General features: G+C 42.6%; 2 protein-coding genes across 2 annotated transcripts in view; one reads left to right on the top strand and one right to left on the bottom strand.

Annotated features, from left to right (window-relative positions):
* KIF13A (kinesin family member 13A) overlaps positions 1 to 15,782 on the top strand; it is a 205,489-nt gene that overhangs the window by 129,799 nt on the left and 59,908 nt on the right. The window contains exons 9-12 of the mRNA XM_034985737.1: positions 8,356 to 8,467; positions 8,845 to 9,057; positions 11,647 to 11,757; positions 13,178 to 13,312. Of these exons, the coding sequence (XP_034841628.1) occupies positions 8,356 to 8,467; positions 8,845 to 9,057; positions 11,647 to 11,757; positions 13,178 to 13,312 (571 nt within the window). The remainder of the gene's footprint in view (positions 1 to 8,355; positions 8,468 to 8,844; positions 9,058 to 11,646; positions 11,758 to 13,177; positions 13,313 to 15,782) is intronic.
* Positions 14,696 to 15,349, bottom strand: LOC117997445 (fatty acid-binding protein 5-like). Its single transcript, XM_034985738.1, has one exon. The coding sequence runs from the start codon at positions 15,302 to 15,304 to the stop codon at positions 14,897 to 14,899; it is 408 nt and encodes a 135-aa protein (XP_034841629.1). The 5' UTR covers positions 15,305 to 15,349; the 3' UTR covers positions 14,696 to 14,896.

Raw genomic sequence — 15,782 nt, 5'->3', positions numbered from 1 at the left:
GTGTGAGAGCATGGGGAGGAGTAGCCGGGGCTCTGGCCTCGGGAAGGTCAGGATCCGATGGGGAAGGACTGAGGGCTGGCATGACCACATTCAGTGCCATGGGTGCAGTGGGAGCCCAGGGACAACGGCCGGAAGGTTCAGGGAGGGCGGAATTTCTAGCCGAGTGACCTCTGTGTGCCTCAGTTTTGTCAGCTGTAAAACATGGCTGAGGAAACAGCCCTGTGAGCAGGGCTATTACGGGGATTAAATTAGTTACTATTGTAAGTGCTTCTTAGAACAGGGCCCAGCATGTAGTAAGCTCTGTAGTAGAGACACAGGTAAAATAAATAATAAATTGAAAGGGCTGCCTGATAGCTCCCAGATGGCTTTTTAAGCCTTAAAACCAGTGCCCCGTTGAGTGCTAAAATTAAAGAAATCTCTGACATGTTTCCTAAGCTTTCTCTCGGCCTCCTATTTGGGCTTCTTTTGATGGAACATTAGTAATCCTCTTAAGCAGACCTGTCAGGGACTTCACAGAGACATTAGTGTCTGCTTAATGGGCTATGGATTTAGGAGCTTCATTTCTCCTTAAGCCCTTAAGAGCTTTAAAGCACACATTATTCCTTCATTTGCAGAGCTAAGGCACGGCATGGCTGCACCACCATGGCCTGTGCAGGGTGTGGGACGAATAGGTCTGTAGACCATCCTCACAGGGAAATACATCTGAAAACTCAAGGCTGTTGCTCCACCTGTCTGTTGAGGGTGGAGTGAGGAAGTCTGTCCCTGCCACCAGAGTCCGGCGGGCCAGCTTCTCGGAGTGCTCATTCAGATCATGGGGCGCTCGCTAAAGCCCCTGGGAATGTCATTGAAAATGGTTCCATCTTAATCTCACCAATGGCCAGTTATTAAGTGCAAGCAATGTCCATCTAATGAGTATCACTCCTGGTCTCAGTTCGTTTCAGTCACTGTGGTTGATAATAAAGTATATATGAAACATTTCCCCAAATGGGTTCTACTCAACATTTGTTCTAGGGATACAAATATATGTTATTCTTAAGATTCTGTCAAATAATTTATGTTACAATGTAATAAATTATAAGCACAGTATTTCTAATGTGTCATGTGACTCAATCCTCTTTTTTTTTTTCTTCTTGAGAACTTCCCATGACTCTTAATCATTTCTTCTCGGAAGTCTCGCTTAAGTGGGTATTGCCTGCATAACCGAACATGAACTTGTACCTGGGGAGAGTAAAAGTGGCCTGGTTCTGTCCATTATTCAAGGGCTGGTGGGGGTCCTCATCAATTTACCACTTACACATTGCAGGGTCCAATCTGAATAAACATCTTTGCATTTAATATGAGAGACCCACAAAGGACAGATCAAAAATCTCCTTGGGAGGCAGTAGCCACATGTTCTGGGGCATGTGGCATTGTGACTTTAGTGTTTCTCAAAGCAATTTTGGGAAATACTAGTTCCTCGAGTGGCTCTGGGAAGAAAAGGATCCTTGGACAAATAATTTTGATAAAGGCTGCTTAAAAAAATCTCCCTTCGGAGATTCACAAATCCTATATAGCTGTAACTTAGTCCCTGAACTTTTCTGATGACAGAATTATAGGTATTACATCTATTAAAATCTCCAGAACCAATAATCAAAAGAACTCATTTTGGGAGATGTTCGTTTGTACTTGATCTCACCACGGCACTTGAAACGGAAGGGAATGGTTCTTGTTAGACGCACTTTGCTGGATTTGAATGACTCGAATCGGCCACCGGAAACCAGTGGGGGGTGGAACGAGGCCTGTTCTGAATGATCACAGCTTTCCTTCCTCTCCTGCCATGAGATGGGATTGTCCTTGCCCCTGTTTTGCCAAACGTACTCTTTGCATTTTGCCTTTACTGTTAAGAGTGGAGACTTAACTGGGGAAAAGTACTAACTCAAGTCCACTAACTTCATCATCTTTCAACTAATTCTTTAAAAGGCAAGGATTGCATTCTGCTGTAAGCAACAGCTATAGTGACGACCAAATGATGGATTCCTTTTCCTCACTTTCAACAAGAAGTCCAGAAGCTGGTATAGCACCTCAAAAATGCTGTCAGGCACCCAGCTCGACAAACCTTAGTGTGTGTTCACGTTGTCCTCATGACCTCAAGATGACTCTATCATTCCAGGCATTGTAGCCTTATCTGTGTTCCACACAAGAGGGGGAAAGGAAGGGCAAAGGACCACTGGCTTCTGGCTTATGTCTACAGAATATGTACCTTTTCTACCAGAACAATAGCTTTCTTGGAAGCCCCACCCAGTAATGTCACCCTGCATCTCATTGGCCAGAGCTGTGTTTCATGGCTTCCCAGAGCTGCAGAGGACTCTGAAAAGTGGAGTTTCTAGCACAGCATTAGCGTCCCAGCAAAATCAGGGCTCTGTTAGCAAGTAAGAAAGGCAGAAGGGATATTGGGCCAACATCCAGAGAGAGTACCAAAGCCAGCATTGAATCAGTCCTTTTTAGAAAGAGATCCATGTTCTGTCCTTCAGTGTATTTAGACTCAGTTTTACTCAGCAGAGATACTGACTGACCGATTTTTGTAAGCCAGGCACAGTAATGGTACGATGTAGAATGGTCTCTGCTCTCAAAGCAGTCACAACCTTAAGTAGAAAGAGATAGAGAAATATATATGCAGGTAACTGTAGCAAAGTTTAATAACTAAGTACTGCACTTATGACCTTAGAAAAAGATCATTAGAAAAATAGGTAAAATAATATATTTGAAATCCATCCTGGAGAGTATAGATAACTCACATCATATCTACTCCTAAGGGAAGGAATGTGGTGGTTTGGGTTTCAAGGGAAACTATGGAGGTTGGAGGAAGGTGCAGAAAAGGAAAAAAACCAAAAACCAAAAACTGAATTATGACCATGTTCTTCTCACTGATTTTATTTATTGGAGCTGCTTTTATTTTGTTTTTGATCCTCCTAGTTTTATTTACTTTCTTCTTAATCTCAAATTCTCCATTGTTACAGTAGATAGGTAGATTTTTAAAATTTCTATCTTAAAACATGGCTATCTGTTCACAAATCGTTATCTCCTAGCCTAATCCTTCTGTCCTCTTCACTCAGCCTCTCCTCATTTACCCTGTGCCCACTGCCCCAGCCCAAGAACTTATGGAAAGGTTAGGAGTTTCCTTACTGTCTCCATCTCCCTTAGGTTCAGGGAAGGAGCTGTACTTCGGTAGAATTAGAAAGATTCCTGGAGCAATTTTTTCAGCCCCTCAAATCGGCAAACAGCTCCACCCTGTCCTGGAAATCTGAGCTGCCCATTTGCCTCCAGCATAAGACAGCGCTAGCAGGATCCATAATTTGTGATTTCATTATATTCTTAAACTCCCTAGGAATAAAGTTACTGTTAGAATAGGTAAACCCACTGTTCACTTTTCGCACATAGTTTTTGAGGCTCCACAAGCCCCTGGATCATTGTTCCCAGGTGGAAGGTAGCAAGGAGGGGTGGCGTGGCCCCCTGTCACTGGGCGACCTGGTTACCCCTCACCCATCGTGGGAGTCCCCTCACCCTGCAGTTTTTTTCTTTTTGCGTCAAAGGGACAGTAGGTTGAGAGAGAGTTCTTGTTTTGAATGTGTGCACACTATCAGGTAAAAGGCTTCTACTGGTGATAAGCTTCCCTAACTGGGTAAGTTATAGAGCCAAGTACACACAAAAGGGAGTCGGGAGGCCATTATCTGTCACGCCCCAGAGTCACGTGATCGTGTCTGCCCAGCCCCGCCCCTCCGCTGAGGCCCCTCACGTGCTGTACGTGCTGACGACATACGACGTACTGACGCAGCGTGCACGTGGTGCCGTGGGCGGTGCTGACGCTGTGCCTTCGTTTCCCTTTTTCTCTGAAAGCGCTCTTGTTTTTTGTGTCCCTGTTTAGGAGTGCCGGGAACTTTCCCTTTTTACTCCTGACACTATCAAATTAGAAAGAAGGACCAGTTGCCACCAGACAGCGTCCCATCTCTCTCAGGAAAAACACATGACAACCCCAGAACGCGTTCGCACATGAAGGGCACTGTTCACTTAATACTGACCTTGGAGTCCCGGGGCTCCTTATAGTCTGGATGAATTAAAGTACTTTCTGCTGTATTTAAGTATTAAAAACTGATAATAGTTCAAAGAATTGTTTTCAACTGAAAATTTTATTCCAGTAGTTGCAAAATGTGAAAGATGCCCTGTATTCTTTATTAAAGCAGAAATGTGGTTTTGCCTTATATTGAATTCCTGTTTTTCTTCTATTTCATATATATCACATGCCATTTTCTTTCTTTTTAAATTTAATTTTATTTCATCATGGTAAGTATAATCTTTCATTCGCATTCCCCCTTCTCTCTGGTGGGGACCATCACTTTGTTCTCTAGAGTTAAGAGTTTGTTAATTGGTTTGTCTGTCTCTCTCTCTTTTCCTTTGCTCGTCATGTTTCTTAAATTCCACATATGAGTGAAATCATACGGTATTCATCTTTCTTGAACTGACTTACTTCGCTTAGCATTCTAGCTCTATCCACGCTGTTGGAAGTGGCAGGATTTCATTCTTTTTCATGGCTGAGTAATATTCCATTGTGTATATATCCTCTTTATCCATTCATCTGTGGATGGACACTTGGGCTGCTTCCATAATTTGGCTATTGTAAACAACACTGCAGTAAACCTAGGGGTGCATGTATCCCTTTGAATTAGTATTTTTGGGATAAATAATCATTAGTGTGATTACTGGATAGTAGGGTAGTTCTATTTTTAATTTTTTTGAGGAACCTCCATACTGTTTTCCTCAGTGGTTGCACCAGTTTGCATTCCCACCAGCTATGCAAGAAGGTTCCTTTTTCTCCATATCCTCACCAACACTTGTTTCTTGATTTTTAGCCATTCTGACAGGTGTGAGGTGATACCTCATTGTATTTTTTTTTTTTTAAGATTTTATTTATTTATTTGAGAGAGAGAATGAGAGACAGCACAAGAGGGAAGAGGGTCAGAGGGAGAAGCAGACCCCCCGCTGAGCAGGGAGCCCGATGCGGGACTCGATCCTGGGACTCCAGGATCATGACCTGAGCCGAAGGCAGACACTTAACCGACTGAACCACCCAGGCGCCCCCCTCATTGTATTTTGATTTGTATTACCTTGATGATGACTGATGTTGAGCATCTTTTCATGTGTCTGTTGGCCATCTGGATGTCTTTGGAGAAATGTCTTTTAATGTCTTCTGCCCATTTTTAAATTGGATGATTTGTCTTTGGGTGTTGAGTTGTTTCAGGTCCTTATTGGATATGTTATTTGCAACTATCTTCTCATATTCAGTAGGTTGCCTTTTAGTTTTGTTGATTGTTTCCTTTGTGCAGAAACTTTTTATTTTGATGTAGTCTGAATAATTTATTTTTGCCATTTTCTTTCTTAAATTTGTTATCTTTGGGAGGAGTGATGGAGTGTTTGAACTTGAATTTTTTTTTTTTAAGATTTTATTTATTTGAGAGTGAGAGAGAGACAGTGAGAGAGGGAACACAAGCAGGGGGAGTGTGAGAGAGAGAGGCAGGCTCCCGCTGAACAGGGAGCCCGATGCAGGGCTCGATTCCAGGACCCTGGGACCATGATCTGAGCCGAAGGCAGACACTTAATGGCTGAGCCACCCAGGTGCCCCTGAACTTGAATTTTTTTTAAACACCTGTATTGGGAAATAGTTCACATATGCATACTTTACCATTTTTTTAAAATTTTATTTTATTATGTTAATCACCATACATTACATCATTAGTTTTTGATGTAGTGTTCCATGATTCATTTTTTTGCGTAGAACACCCAGTGCTCCATGCAGTACGTATCCTCTTTAATACCCATCACCAGGATAACCCATCCCCCCGCCCCCCTCCCCTCTAGAACCCTCAGTTTGTTTCTCAGAGTCCATGGTCTCTCATGGTTCATCTCCCATTTAAAATGTACAATTTAGCAGCTTTATTATTTTCAGAATGTATAACCATCATCACAATCTAATTTGAAAACATTTTCATCATTCCCAAAGTAACCTTGTGTCCAAGTTATTCCCATTTATACCACCTCCGGCCCTGGACAATCACTACCTTCATCTCTTTTCTGGGTATTCACCTATTCTGGGTATTTCGTATAAATGGAATCGATATGTGGCTGTATTAGTTTCCCAGTGTTATAACAGGTTACCACAAACTGGGTGGCTTACAGCAATAGAAATTGATTTCCTTATAGTTCTGGAAGCCAGAAATCCAAATCAAGGGATTGGCAGGGTTTGTTCCTTCTTGGGGCTCAGAGGGAAAATCTGTTTCTTGCCTCTCTCCTACCTTCTAGTGGTCGCTGAAGCTCCTTGACCTTCCTTGGCTTGTAGATGCATTGCTCCCATCTGTGCCTCTGTTTTCACACGGCCCCTCCCCTGTTCCCTGGGTGTCTTCACGTGGCCTTCTTTCTTATAAGGCACCAGTCACTGGATTACAGCCCTCTGGAAGCCAGTATGATTTCGTCTTAACTAATTACATCTTCAGGGACCCTATTTCCAAATAAAAATCCATCTGAGGTTCTGGTGAACATGAATTTTGGGTAGACACTGTTCAACCCAGGACATTGACCTTTGGTGTTTGGCTTCTTCCACTTACCATAATTTTTCAGGGTTTATCCGTGTTGTAGGTTATATCAGAATCCTCTCTTGTGGCTGAATAATATTCCATTGTGAGGACACCACATTTTATCCATTCCTTCATCATTTGACAGACAGACACTTGGGTGGTTTCTACATTCTGGCTGTTGTGAATAATGCTGCTATGAAAATTCATGGACACGTTTCTGTGTGGGCATATGTTTTTATTTCTTTTGAGGTGGATTTAATTGAATCTGTCAATTATATTGTACATATTTATGTCACTTTGCAGGAATGGCTATTATTAAATTCTGGCTCATTTTTGACCTCTTGAATTTGCCTTTGTATTTCAGTGATTTTCAAATGACTCACCTTTGAGCGATTATGTTTTGCAAGAAACATGCTTTCAATTCATTTCATAGAAGTCTGTTGTTAACATTAGAAAGAAAGCTATCTAGTCTTTCATGCTAAACTCTGGTTACTTGCTGATATGTGCTCTTTTGTTTTTATAGATAAGTAATAACATTTAATTTTTTAACCATTCACAAAGTATTTTCTCTTTGTGATGTCCTGTAAGCTTCCTTGTACTCCTGAGAGATCTCCTGAGGCTGCTCTTTTCTGGCTGCTAAACTTGGGATCCAGTTGATTTCCTTTTAAAAGCGCACTTGGACTACCTGTGACACAGGACGATGTCCTTCATCCTTCAATTTCACAAATCTGTTGTTTCTGTGGTGCTCTTTTCTCCAGGTGCAGGGAACATGTATTAACTACCAGGGAACATTCATGAGCTTAGACCAGTGGTTCTCGAACTCCAGCCTGCACCAGAATCACCTAGAGGGCTGGTTAAAGCAGAGTGGTGGGTCCCACTATAAGTGTCTGAGTCTGTAGGTCTGGGGTGTAGTGGGGCCTGAGAATGTGCATTTGTAACAAGGTCTCAAGTCTTGCTGGTGCTGCTGGTCCCAGCACCACGTTTTGAGAATCATGGGCCTAGGCAGCTAAATCCATGTACCACTTTGGGTATTGTTCAACCAGGGCCTCTTAAAATTTAATGTGCCTATGAATTACCTGGAAATATCTTTAACCTGTTCTGACTCAGTAGGCCTGGGGAGGCTTCCAAGAGTCTGTGTTTCTAAGCAGCTCGCAGGGGATCCCAGTGCTGCTTTATGTAGCAGGTGTTGAAAGAGTAGCCATATGCTGTCCTCTGCTTGGGTAGGTCTTTATTCTGTACGACTGTACAGACTCCACACTGAGTTGTGAAATACGCTTGCTAGCTTTAACAGATGAACAGAATATACCTTGTAACTTGCAGGGAAAAGTTCTCTTCAAGTTACGTGGTTATGATGGAACACAGAATAAGAGGCCCAGATGGTCCAGATTAGCCCCAAAGAATAAATGGTTCAGACTTTCACCGTAATATTTGGAGTCAATTAAAACTCTCTGGAGTGATTTTTTTTAAACGTATGTTTCCAGGTTCTGAAATGTCTGTCTCACAGTCACAGGTCCTGTGACTGAACCGAATAGATTCTTACAGGGATTCTAAATTCATTCTTTTAAATGAATGGAGTTACTTTTTTGTTTTTCTTTTTCTCAGCTTCTTGACAAATTAACATACACTTGATTGTATCAATGTTAGGGCCTTGTTCTGCATATTTCGTACTTATTCCCTGGAATGATTATTATTTTATAGAAACAATATAAATATTCTCTAAAGCTAATTAAAAAGATTTTTTTTCTCTCGGCAGGTCACTTACAACCTTGGGGTTGGTGATATCATCACTGGCTGACCAGGCAGCTGGCAAGGGCAAAAACAAATTTGTGCCTTACCGAGATTCAGTCCTCACTTGGCTTCTTAAGGTAATTCATTGTTCTGGTGTTCTTTCCAACTAGAACTTGCCAGTTTCAGAGCTGGTAGCTGAAAGGTGTGTGCAGAGCTAACCAAATACACAACAATCCCTGACAGTACTGTCATCCTGATTCCCAGGAACGTAGAATGAAAACTCGCTTCTGTTGCCCCTCTTACCCCGTGGTAGTGCTGGTTGACAGGCATCGTCGTTGTGACTAGAGAGAAACCACATCTCGGCATACAATTATTTGTGAGATACAAACCCATTTCCACCACACATTTCTTTCTTCACAGAGAATGTCACACGTGCATGTTTTCAGCTTTCATCCTACGTGTTGTGCACAGAATGGGGCTTGTTTCCTAAGATGCTACTGGAAATATTTTGCAGGACAATTTGGGAGGCAACAGTCAGACCTCTATGATAGCCACCATTAGCCCAGCAGCAGACAACTACGAAGAGACCCTCTCCACCTTGCGATATGCAGATCGAGCCAAAAGGATCGTTAACCACGCCATCGTGAATGAGGACCCCAATGCCAAAGTCATCCGGGAACTGCGCGAGGAAGTAGAGAAACTGAAGGAGCAGCTCTCGCAGGCTGAGGTAAGATCAGCCCGGAGCCCCCTGTTCCTGAAGGCCCCTGGCTGGTGGTATGGGAGTGGGGAAGGGTGTCCTTGCCTGCAGTTTTAGGTCATCTCCCTGCCATTCAGCAGTTCTGTGTTGACTGGCATCTTCTGCATGCTAAGCTTGGTGAGGACACCATGAGTGGTACCAGACTTCTGTCCCAGGAGCTCAACCCCCAGCTGAGGACGCAGACAAGCAAGAGTCAGTGATTGCTACTGCCTCATTGTTTGCCTCAGTCAGCCAGTTGGCCCTTGACTGCAAATCTCGTCCAGTGTGAAACTTGAAGAACCAAATGTGTTTTTTTAATTTAATTTAATTTTTTATTTTTTAAAGATTTGTTTATTCATTTTAGAGAGAGAGAGCGTAAGGTGAGGAGCAGAGGCAGTGGGAGAGAGAGACTCTCAAGCGGACTCCCCGTTGAGCACAGTACCTGACGCGGGGCTCCATCCCAGGACCTTGAGATCATGACCTGAGCCGAAATCAAGAGTTGGATGCTTAACCAACTGAGCCACCCAGGCACCCAAATGTGTTGTTTTTATTAACATTGTAAACTATGTGCCCATAGGCCTTGCAGTTTTCAGATTAGTTGGTTATATATCGTCTCTTCCTCAAGTCAGGGCAGACAGATAAATGTTAGGAACAATTCAGAAATCTCCTTTTATTTTATTGTTTTAATGTATATCCGCTCCTGGCAGGAAACAAAATTGGTCATTTCTCATTGTTACCATCTTTCCTTGGCTTTACCCAGCTTGAATAAACACACCCTCTTCTAAGTAACTTGCTTGTTGCAAGCTACTGGGTGAGGCCCTGTCTCATTTGAAATAGGTAATAGGACTGAAATGACAGCCAAGTGCCTGAGCGTAAGTCACATGCTTGGCCATGCCTCACTTGGGTGTGGACCTAGGGCTGCTGAGGTCACATTCCTTCATACCACTCGCTGCTGAACCCTCTTTAGTCAGGAGAGTATTAAGCTGTGGGGGGAAAAGCGTAATAGATACTGTTTTTAAGCACTTTTGTACCAGCCTATGTATCTATCAGTGTATCTAGTCAAAAAAGTAATCAGTAAGAGATTGAGATAAACAGGCAGAAAGGAGTCAAACCAGGGATCTGAACTGTCTCTTCACTGGTGATGGTGGAGTTGCATTGTAACAATGTGTTTACGAGTCTTTCTCTTCTTCCAGCTATGGGCTTCTGAAGTGTAGGAAGCCTTGTTTTATTAATTATTTTCATCCCTAACCCCTAGGGCAGCATTGATACTGGAAGGCACTTAGCATAATGCCTGGCAACATTGTGAGTGCTCAATAAATGTTGCTATTTTTTTGTTATTCTCATGATTATAATCATTCAGTGCACTGAGCATCATTTTTTATTGATGCCAAGAAGGGTAGCGAAACACCTGAAAAATCAAAATACTGATAAACTTTGAAGAGAGTCATTCATGATCCTAGGAGGAAAGTGTAGCGGTTCTGAAATTCGTGTAGAGGTGGATGCGCTACTTCTCTCCTCTTGTCTCTGAATCTGCTTTTCCCCCGTGACCATGTAATCTAGGCCAGATGGCTAGAACCATGCCCGGCCAAAGGGAACAGAAGAGGGGCCCCGGAAGGTTCTCCAAGATAGAGTTTTCCTGGGTGTCTCCTTGTCCCCAGCACTGAATGTCACTCTCAGCTTCTGTTATACCACTGTGTGACTCTGAAACCTCAGTGACTGTATGCATCATCGCCACTTGGATTTCTTGTCTGAGTCTGCCGTCCTTCCTGTTCGTGGGCTTGTTCTTTGTAGAGGCTCCCGTTGTTATAGGGTGTCAAAGCATGTTGTTGCCAAGTAGAGGCCCCCGAAGTGTTTAAGCTGCACTTCTGTATCTGTACCCCTTAGGTATTCTCACTGAGCTAACTCAGAGGGAACTTGCTGCCCTTTTACCCAGATGTCCTGTTTCCAAGGGAGTGATGAATATGCAAAGTTTATTACCACCAATAAGAAAAGTAGTTTTAAATGATTCAGAGTCAAATTTTAAAATGAACGAGAAGAATCTTCACCTTTCCTGGTAGGTTATCCCTGGGATGTGTTTATTGGTGATGTGTGTTGATCTCTGTCTTACTGAATAAGAAATCTGCTTAAGTTATCTTTTTTCCTATGTTTCTGTTTTGACGACGAACTTTAGATTTTTGAGGTCTTCAAATGTGAAGGGCGCCTGGCTGGCTCAGTAGGTAGAGCATGTGACTCTTAATCTCAGGGTTGTGAGTTCAAGCCCCATGTTGGGCTTGGAGCCTACTTAAAAAAAAAAAAAAGTCTTTAAATGTGAAATTTAAGTATGATGGATAAAATTACTCTGTAATGATTTGTATCAGTTTAATTCAGGACACTGGTTTCATTTTCTCCTTTAAAGAGTAGCAGTCATTTATTCTTATATTTCTTTTGATTAATAAAGATCTAAACCCCACCTTGACAGTGTATGACTTAATTGCTTCCAACAGACTGCTGATAGCCACTTATGAAGGACAGTAAGGGATTGTCTTACAAATAATGGTGGGAAAAATTAGAAAATCAGCTATCTCTGGTTTCCTCTTCAAGGCTATGAAGGCCCCTGAACTGAAAGAGAAGCTCGAGGAGTCTGAAAAGCTGATCAAAGAGCTAACAGTGACTTGGGAAGAGAAGCTGAGGAAAACAGAAGAAATCGCACAGGTAGCTTGATAATTCAGGCCTAAAATCTTGTGATTCTTTTTCATTTGCTGTCTTTTCTGTGTAGCCACTCATCATCCTCAAAAAGTCATGTAAGGGCGTCTTCCTGGTAAATGAGACCGCAAAGATCAGGCTTAGAGGCTACTTTGCCGCCTTTCATCGGCTGCCACGTGGTCCACGTGTTTGCTAGAGGTGCTGGAGAGCACGGACTTGGAGCAGGCATCCTCCACAGGCCACGCCGTGCATGTTTCCTGCTTCTCCATTTTGTGATTTTGGATCACCTGGCAGAGCATGTTACCTGACTGGCAGAGAGTTTATAACTGACAGCACATCATAGTTTTTTTCATTGTAATTGCTTCTTTGGGCTTGTGAGAAAATGCTACATGAACTTTACTTGAGATCTAACATAAGGCAAGGACTAATGCTGCACTTGTGTGTGAATGTGTGCGGTTTATGAATCTACACTGTGCGTTTTGTGATTATTTTAATCCCACTGACCACTTGGAAATACTGGACCATCCCAGTGAGGTATCTTGAAAGCAGTAACTGGGACCTAGTCGAGCCTTCTCTTAGATACTATTCACACACACACAGACTCACACTCACACACCCCCACACACATACCCCTAACTCCCTATGTCTTGTACATTGCTTTGTGTTTCTTCACAGCACTTATCACCATTGGCAATTCTGTATTTTACGTGTCTGTTTTTTCATGGTCTGTTTCTTTCCACTAGAATATAAGTTTTCACAAATGAAGGGACTTTGCTGTTGTATTCCTAACCCTAGATCAGTACCTAACACTTAAATATCTCATGAATGAATGAATGAACAAACGAATGAATGAATGAATTCAAGGCCCTGTGCAGTAAGGAACCAACCTGCTCTTCCAGCCCCATCTCTCCCATGACTTTCCCACATTGACTAGGGTTCTTGCCACCTGGAATCATGCAGTGTGCCCAGAACTTCTACTGTGCCTTCTGGTGCCTTCCGTTCGGACACCCTGCTCCTACATTACCACTGCCCCATTTCTTCCTTGGAAATTCTTATACTTCAAGAAACATCTTAAGTGTATCCTTTTCCTGAAGTCTTTCCTGGTCTCTGAACCCATCACAATCTCCCTCCTTGGAAGCCCCGTAGTACATTGTTCCTCTCCAGTGGTCCAGGGCTCTCCTCTTCTGATTTAGGTATGTCGTCTTATCCCTCTCCTAGACTGTAAACCCCTTCAAGGGAAGATGGTGTCTGGTTTACCCACAGCACCCTGATAACACTGACTCAAGATGTCACACATTTTAGACACTCTGTAAACTTGGTTGTAATGTGTCATTTTGTTGGCATTGTCCCCAGAAATAGTGACTGAAACTTTCCATGGATACCTCTTGTGGCTAGAGCAACAAATAGAGTTTCCTGTTTTTGTTCCCAGGAGAGACAACGACAACTCGAAAGTATGGGGATTTCCCTGGAGACGTCGGGTATCAAGGTCGGGGATGACAAGTGCTACTTAGTCAACCTGAACGCAGACCCTGCTCTCAATGAACTTCTGGTTTATTATTTAAAGGTAAGATAGCATATAAATAGTCGCAATCCTGATTCATTCACATACAACTCCCATTGGAATCTGGATGTCTGTACCCATGATTTCGTTTTTGTATCCAGCTTAGTGCTCATTAAAAGTAAGTGACCCCCCCAAATAAAATAAATAAATAAATTGCTTTTGCACCATTTAAAAAAAAAAAAAAGAGGATGGATGGTGTGGTCTGGTTACCATTGAAAGTGAAACCTCCCCTCTGGCGACCATCAGTTCTCTATATTTAGGGGTCTGCTTCTGCTTTTTCTTTGTTTGCTTGTTTGTCTTTTTTAGATCCCACATAAAGCAGAATCATATGGTATTTATCTTTCTCTGTCAGACCATGCTTTTGGAAATGCTGGCTTATTTTGTTAAGTGAGAAATAAGACATCTGTTTGAAGTGGGGCACCTGATAGACACTGATATGGGGCACCCCAAAAGACATAGGGTTCCTCAGTTATGGTAGTATAGAAATATATGTGGCAGTTTTTAAATAACTCTCAAGGATTGGAGACCTGGGGACTTGAAGGTAGCTTATCTAACTGTCCACACACCTAAATCTCTAAATGCCAGAGATATGACCCACTTGCCAAAAGTTAAACAGGTGCCTAGTTAAGGATTCTGATCTGCCTTGAGTGAATATAAAAATGCAATGGAAGGGCGCCTGGGTGGCTCAGATGGTTAAGCGTCTGCCTTCGGCTCAGGTCATGATCCCAGGGTCCTGGGATCGAGTCCCGCATCGGGCTCCCTGCTCCTTGGGAGCCTGCTTCTCCCTCTGCCTCTCTCTCTCTCTCTCTCTCTCTGTCTCTCATGAATAAATAAATAAAATCTTTAAAAAAAAAAAATGCAATGGAAAATAAGCTAGAATTGAAGAAAGGAGCCTCAGTCTTCCATTACCCTTTTTATTCTCCTTTTTCCAGAGACATAAATCTGGTGCAAATAGCCCCTGATTTACTGAGAGTTCACCAATGGACTTAACTGTTCATTTGGGACATGATTAAGGCATAAGGAATTGTGTCCAAAATCCTAATTTTGAAAGACCAAGCCTTTCTGTCGAATAGGGAAATATTTACTGTCATGGTGACTCAATGATTTTTAGAGCAATAGAAAACACAAAGTGATGAGCTGTGGACTGCATCATGGGAGTGACAGTCCTCGTATGTCTGAAATCATGCTCATCTGTGCATTCTATAACCCACAGGCTGCAGTACTCTGTAATATTGGTATTCGAAACTCATCTACTTTTATCATTTTATTTTTATTTTTTTAAGATTCTGTTATTTGAGAGCAAGAGAGAGAGTATGAGAAGGGGAGGAGCAGAGGGAGAGGGAAAAGCAGGGAGCCCGACACGGGTCTTTTTTTTTTTTTTTGGCATAGGACAAACAAATTTATTTACTAACCAAAGGGATGATCCTAATTAAATCAACACTTTGAAATAGATGCATGTAAAATGTTTGTGATAAAGATAATTGAACACAGTAATGAAAAAAAAAAAAAGCAGTATGGAGATTTGCTCATTGAACTGAGCTTGTTTATCCTCACAGCTACTTCCTGTCCACAATGATGATGGAATTTTTACTCTACTTTTCCATAGACCCGAGTACAGGTGACATTATTCATGACGCATTCCACCACTAATTTCCCATTTTCCGATTTTCTTGTGATTGTGCTTTCCTTCCCATCCCATTCCTGATGTTGAACCAACGCACCGTCTGTGAAGTTGCAGACAGTCTGAGTTTTTCTGCTGTCAGCTGTAGTTTCTTCAAACTTCTCTCCCAGGTTACATGAAAACTGTGTTGTTTTCAAAGTGCTCTCAGTTTTTATGGTGAGGTTTTTGCCGTTAGAAGAGTTGATACAATCTGGTTTGGCCATTGCACCCACTTTTCGCAGAGCCATTCCCACTCCTACTTCCTTCATGTATTCGTCAAAGCCTTTGCTTTCCACTAAGCGCCATCTTCCTACCAGCTGCTGAATGGTGGCCATGGTAGGCGAGGGCCGGCAGGCCTAGTGAGCAGAGCAGAGTGGGGCGTCGGGAGTGTGGCTTCCTTTTTTTGGGGGGGGTTAAAGATTTTATTTATTTGACAGAGAGAGACACAGGGAGAGAAGGAACACAGCAGGGGGAGTGGGAGAGGGAGAAGCAGGCTTCCCACTGAGCAGGGAGCCCGATGTGGGGCTCGATCCCAGGACCCTGGGATCATGACCTGAGCCGAAGGCAGACGCTTAACAGCTGAGCCACCCAGGCACCCCCCCCCCATTTCCTTATATTGTAAAACAATATCTAATCACTGTTGGTTGGTGTTGTTTTCTTCATAGTGTGTTTAAATATTTTTAAAATGTAGTTCTTAAGGTAAGCTTTTGACCTATTATGTTCCAGATATCTTGCATCTCCCATCTGATTGTTTAATATTGTCATGCAGATGCTGTTGGGTTATTCAAATTGATGGTGATAAATTTGTGTTGA

The sequence above is a fragment of the Mirounga leonina genome, unplaced genomic scaffold (assembly GCF_011800145.1).
Source record: "Mirounga leonina isolate KUSES-001 unplaced genomic scaffold, KU_Mleo_1.0 Mir_366, whole genome shotgun sequence".
In the NCBI taxonomy this organism is placed as follows: domain Eukaryota; kingdom Metazoa; phylum Chordata; class Mammalia; order Carnivora; family Phocidae; genus Mirounga; species Mirounga leonina.
This window is presented reverse-complemented; position numbering and strand designations above follow the sequence as displayed.

Coding starts and splice junctions, on each gene's coding strand:
- LOC117997445 (XM_034985738.1), bottom strand. CDS start 15,304: ATGGCCACCATTCAGCAGCTGGTAGGAAGATGGCGCTTAGTGGAAAGC.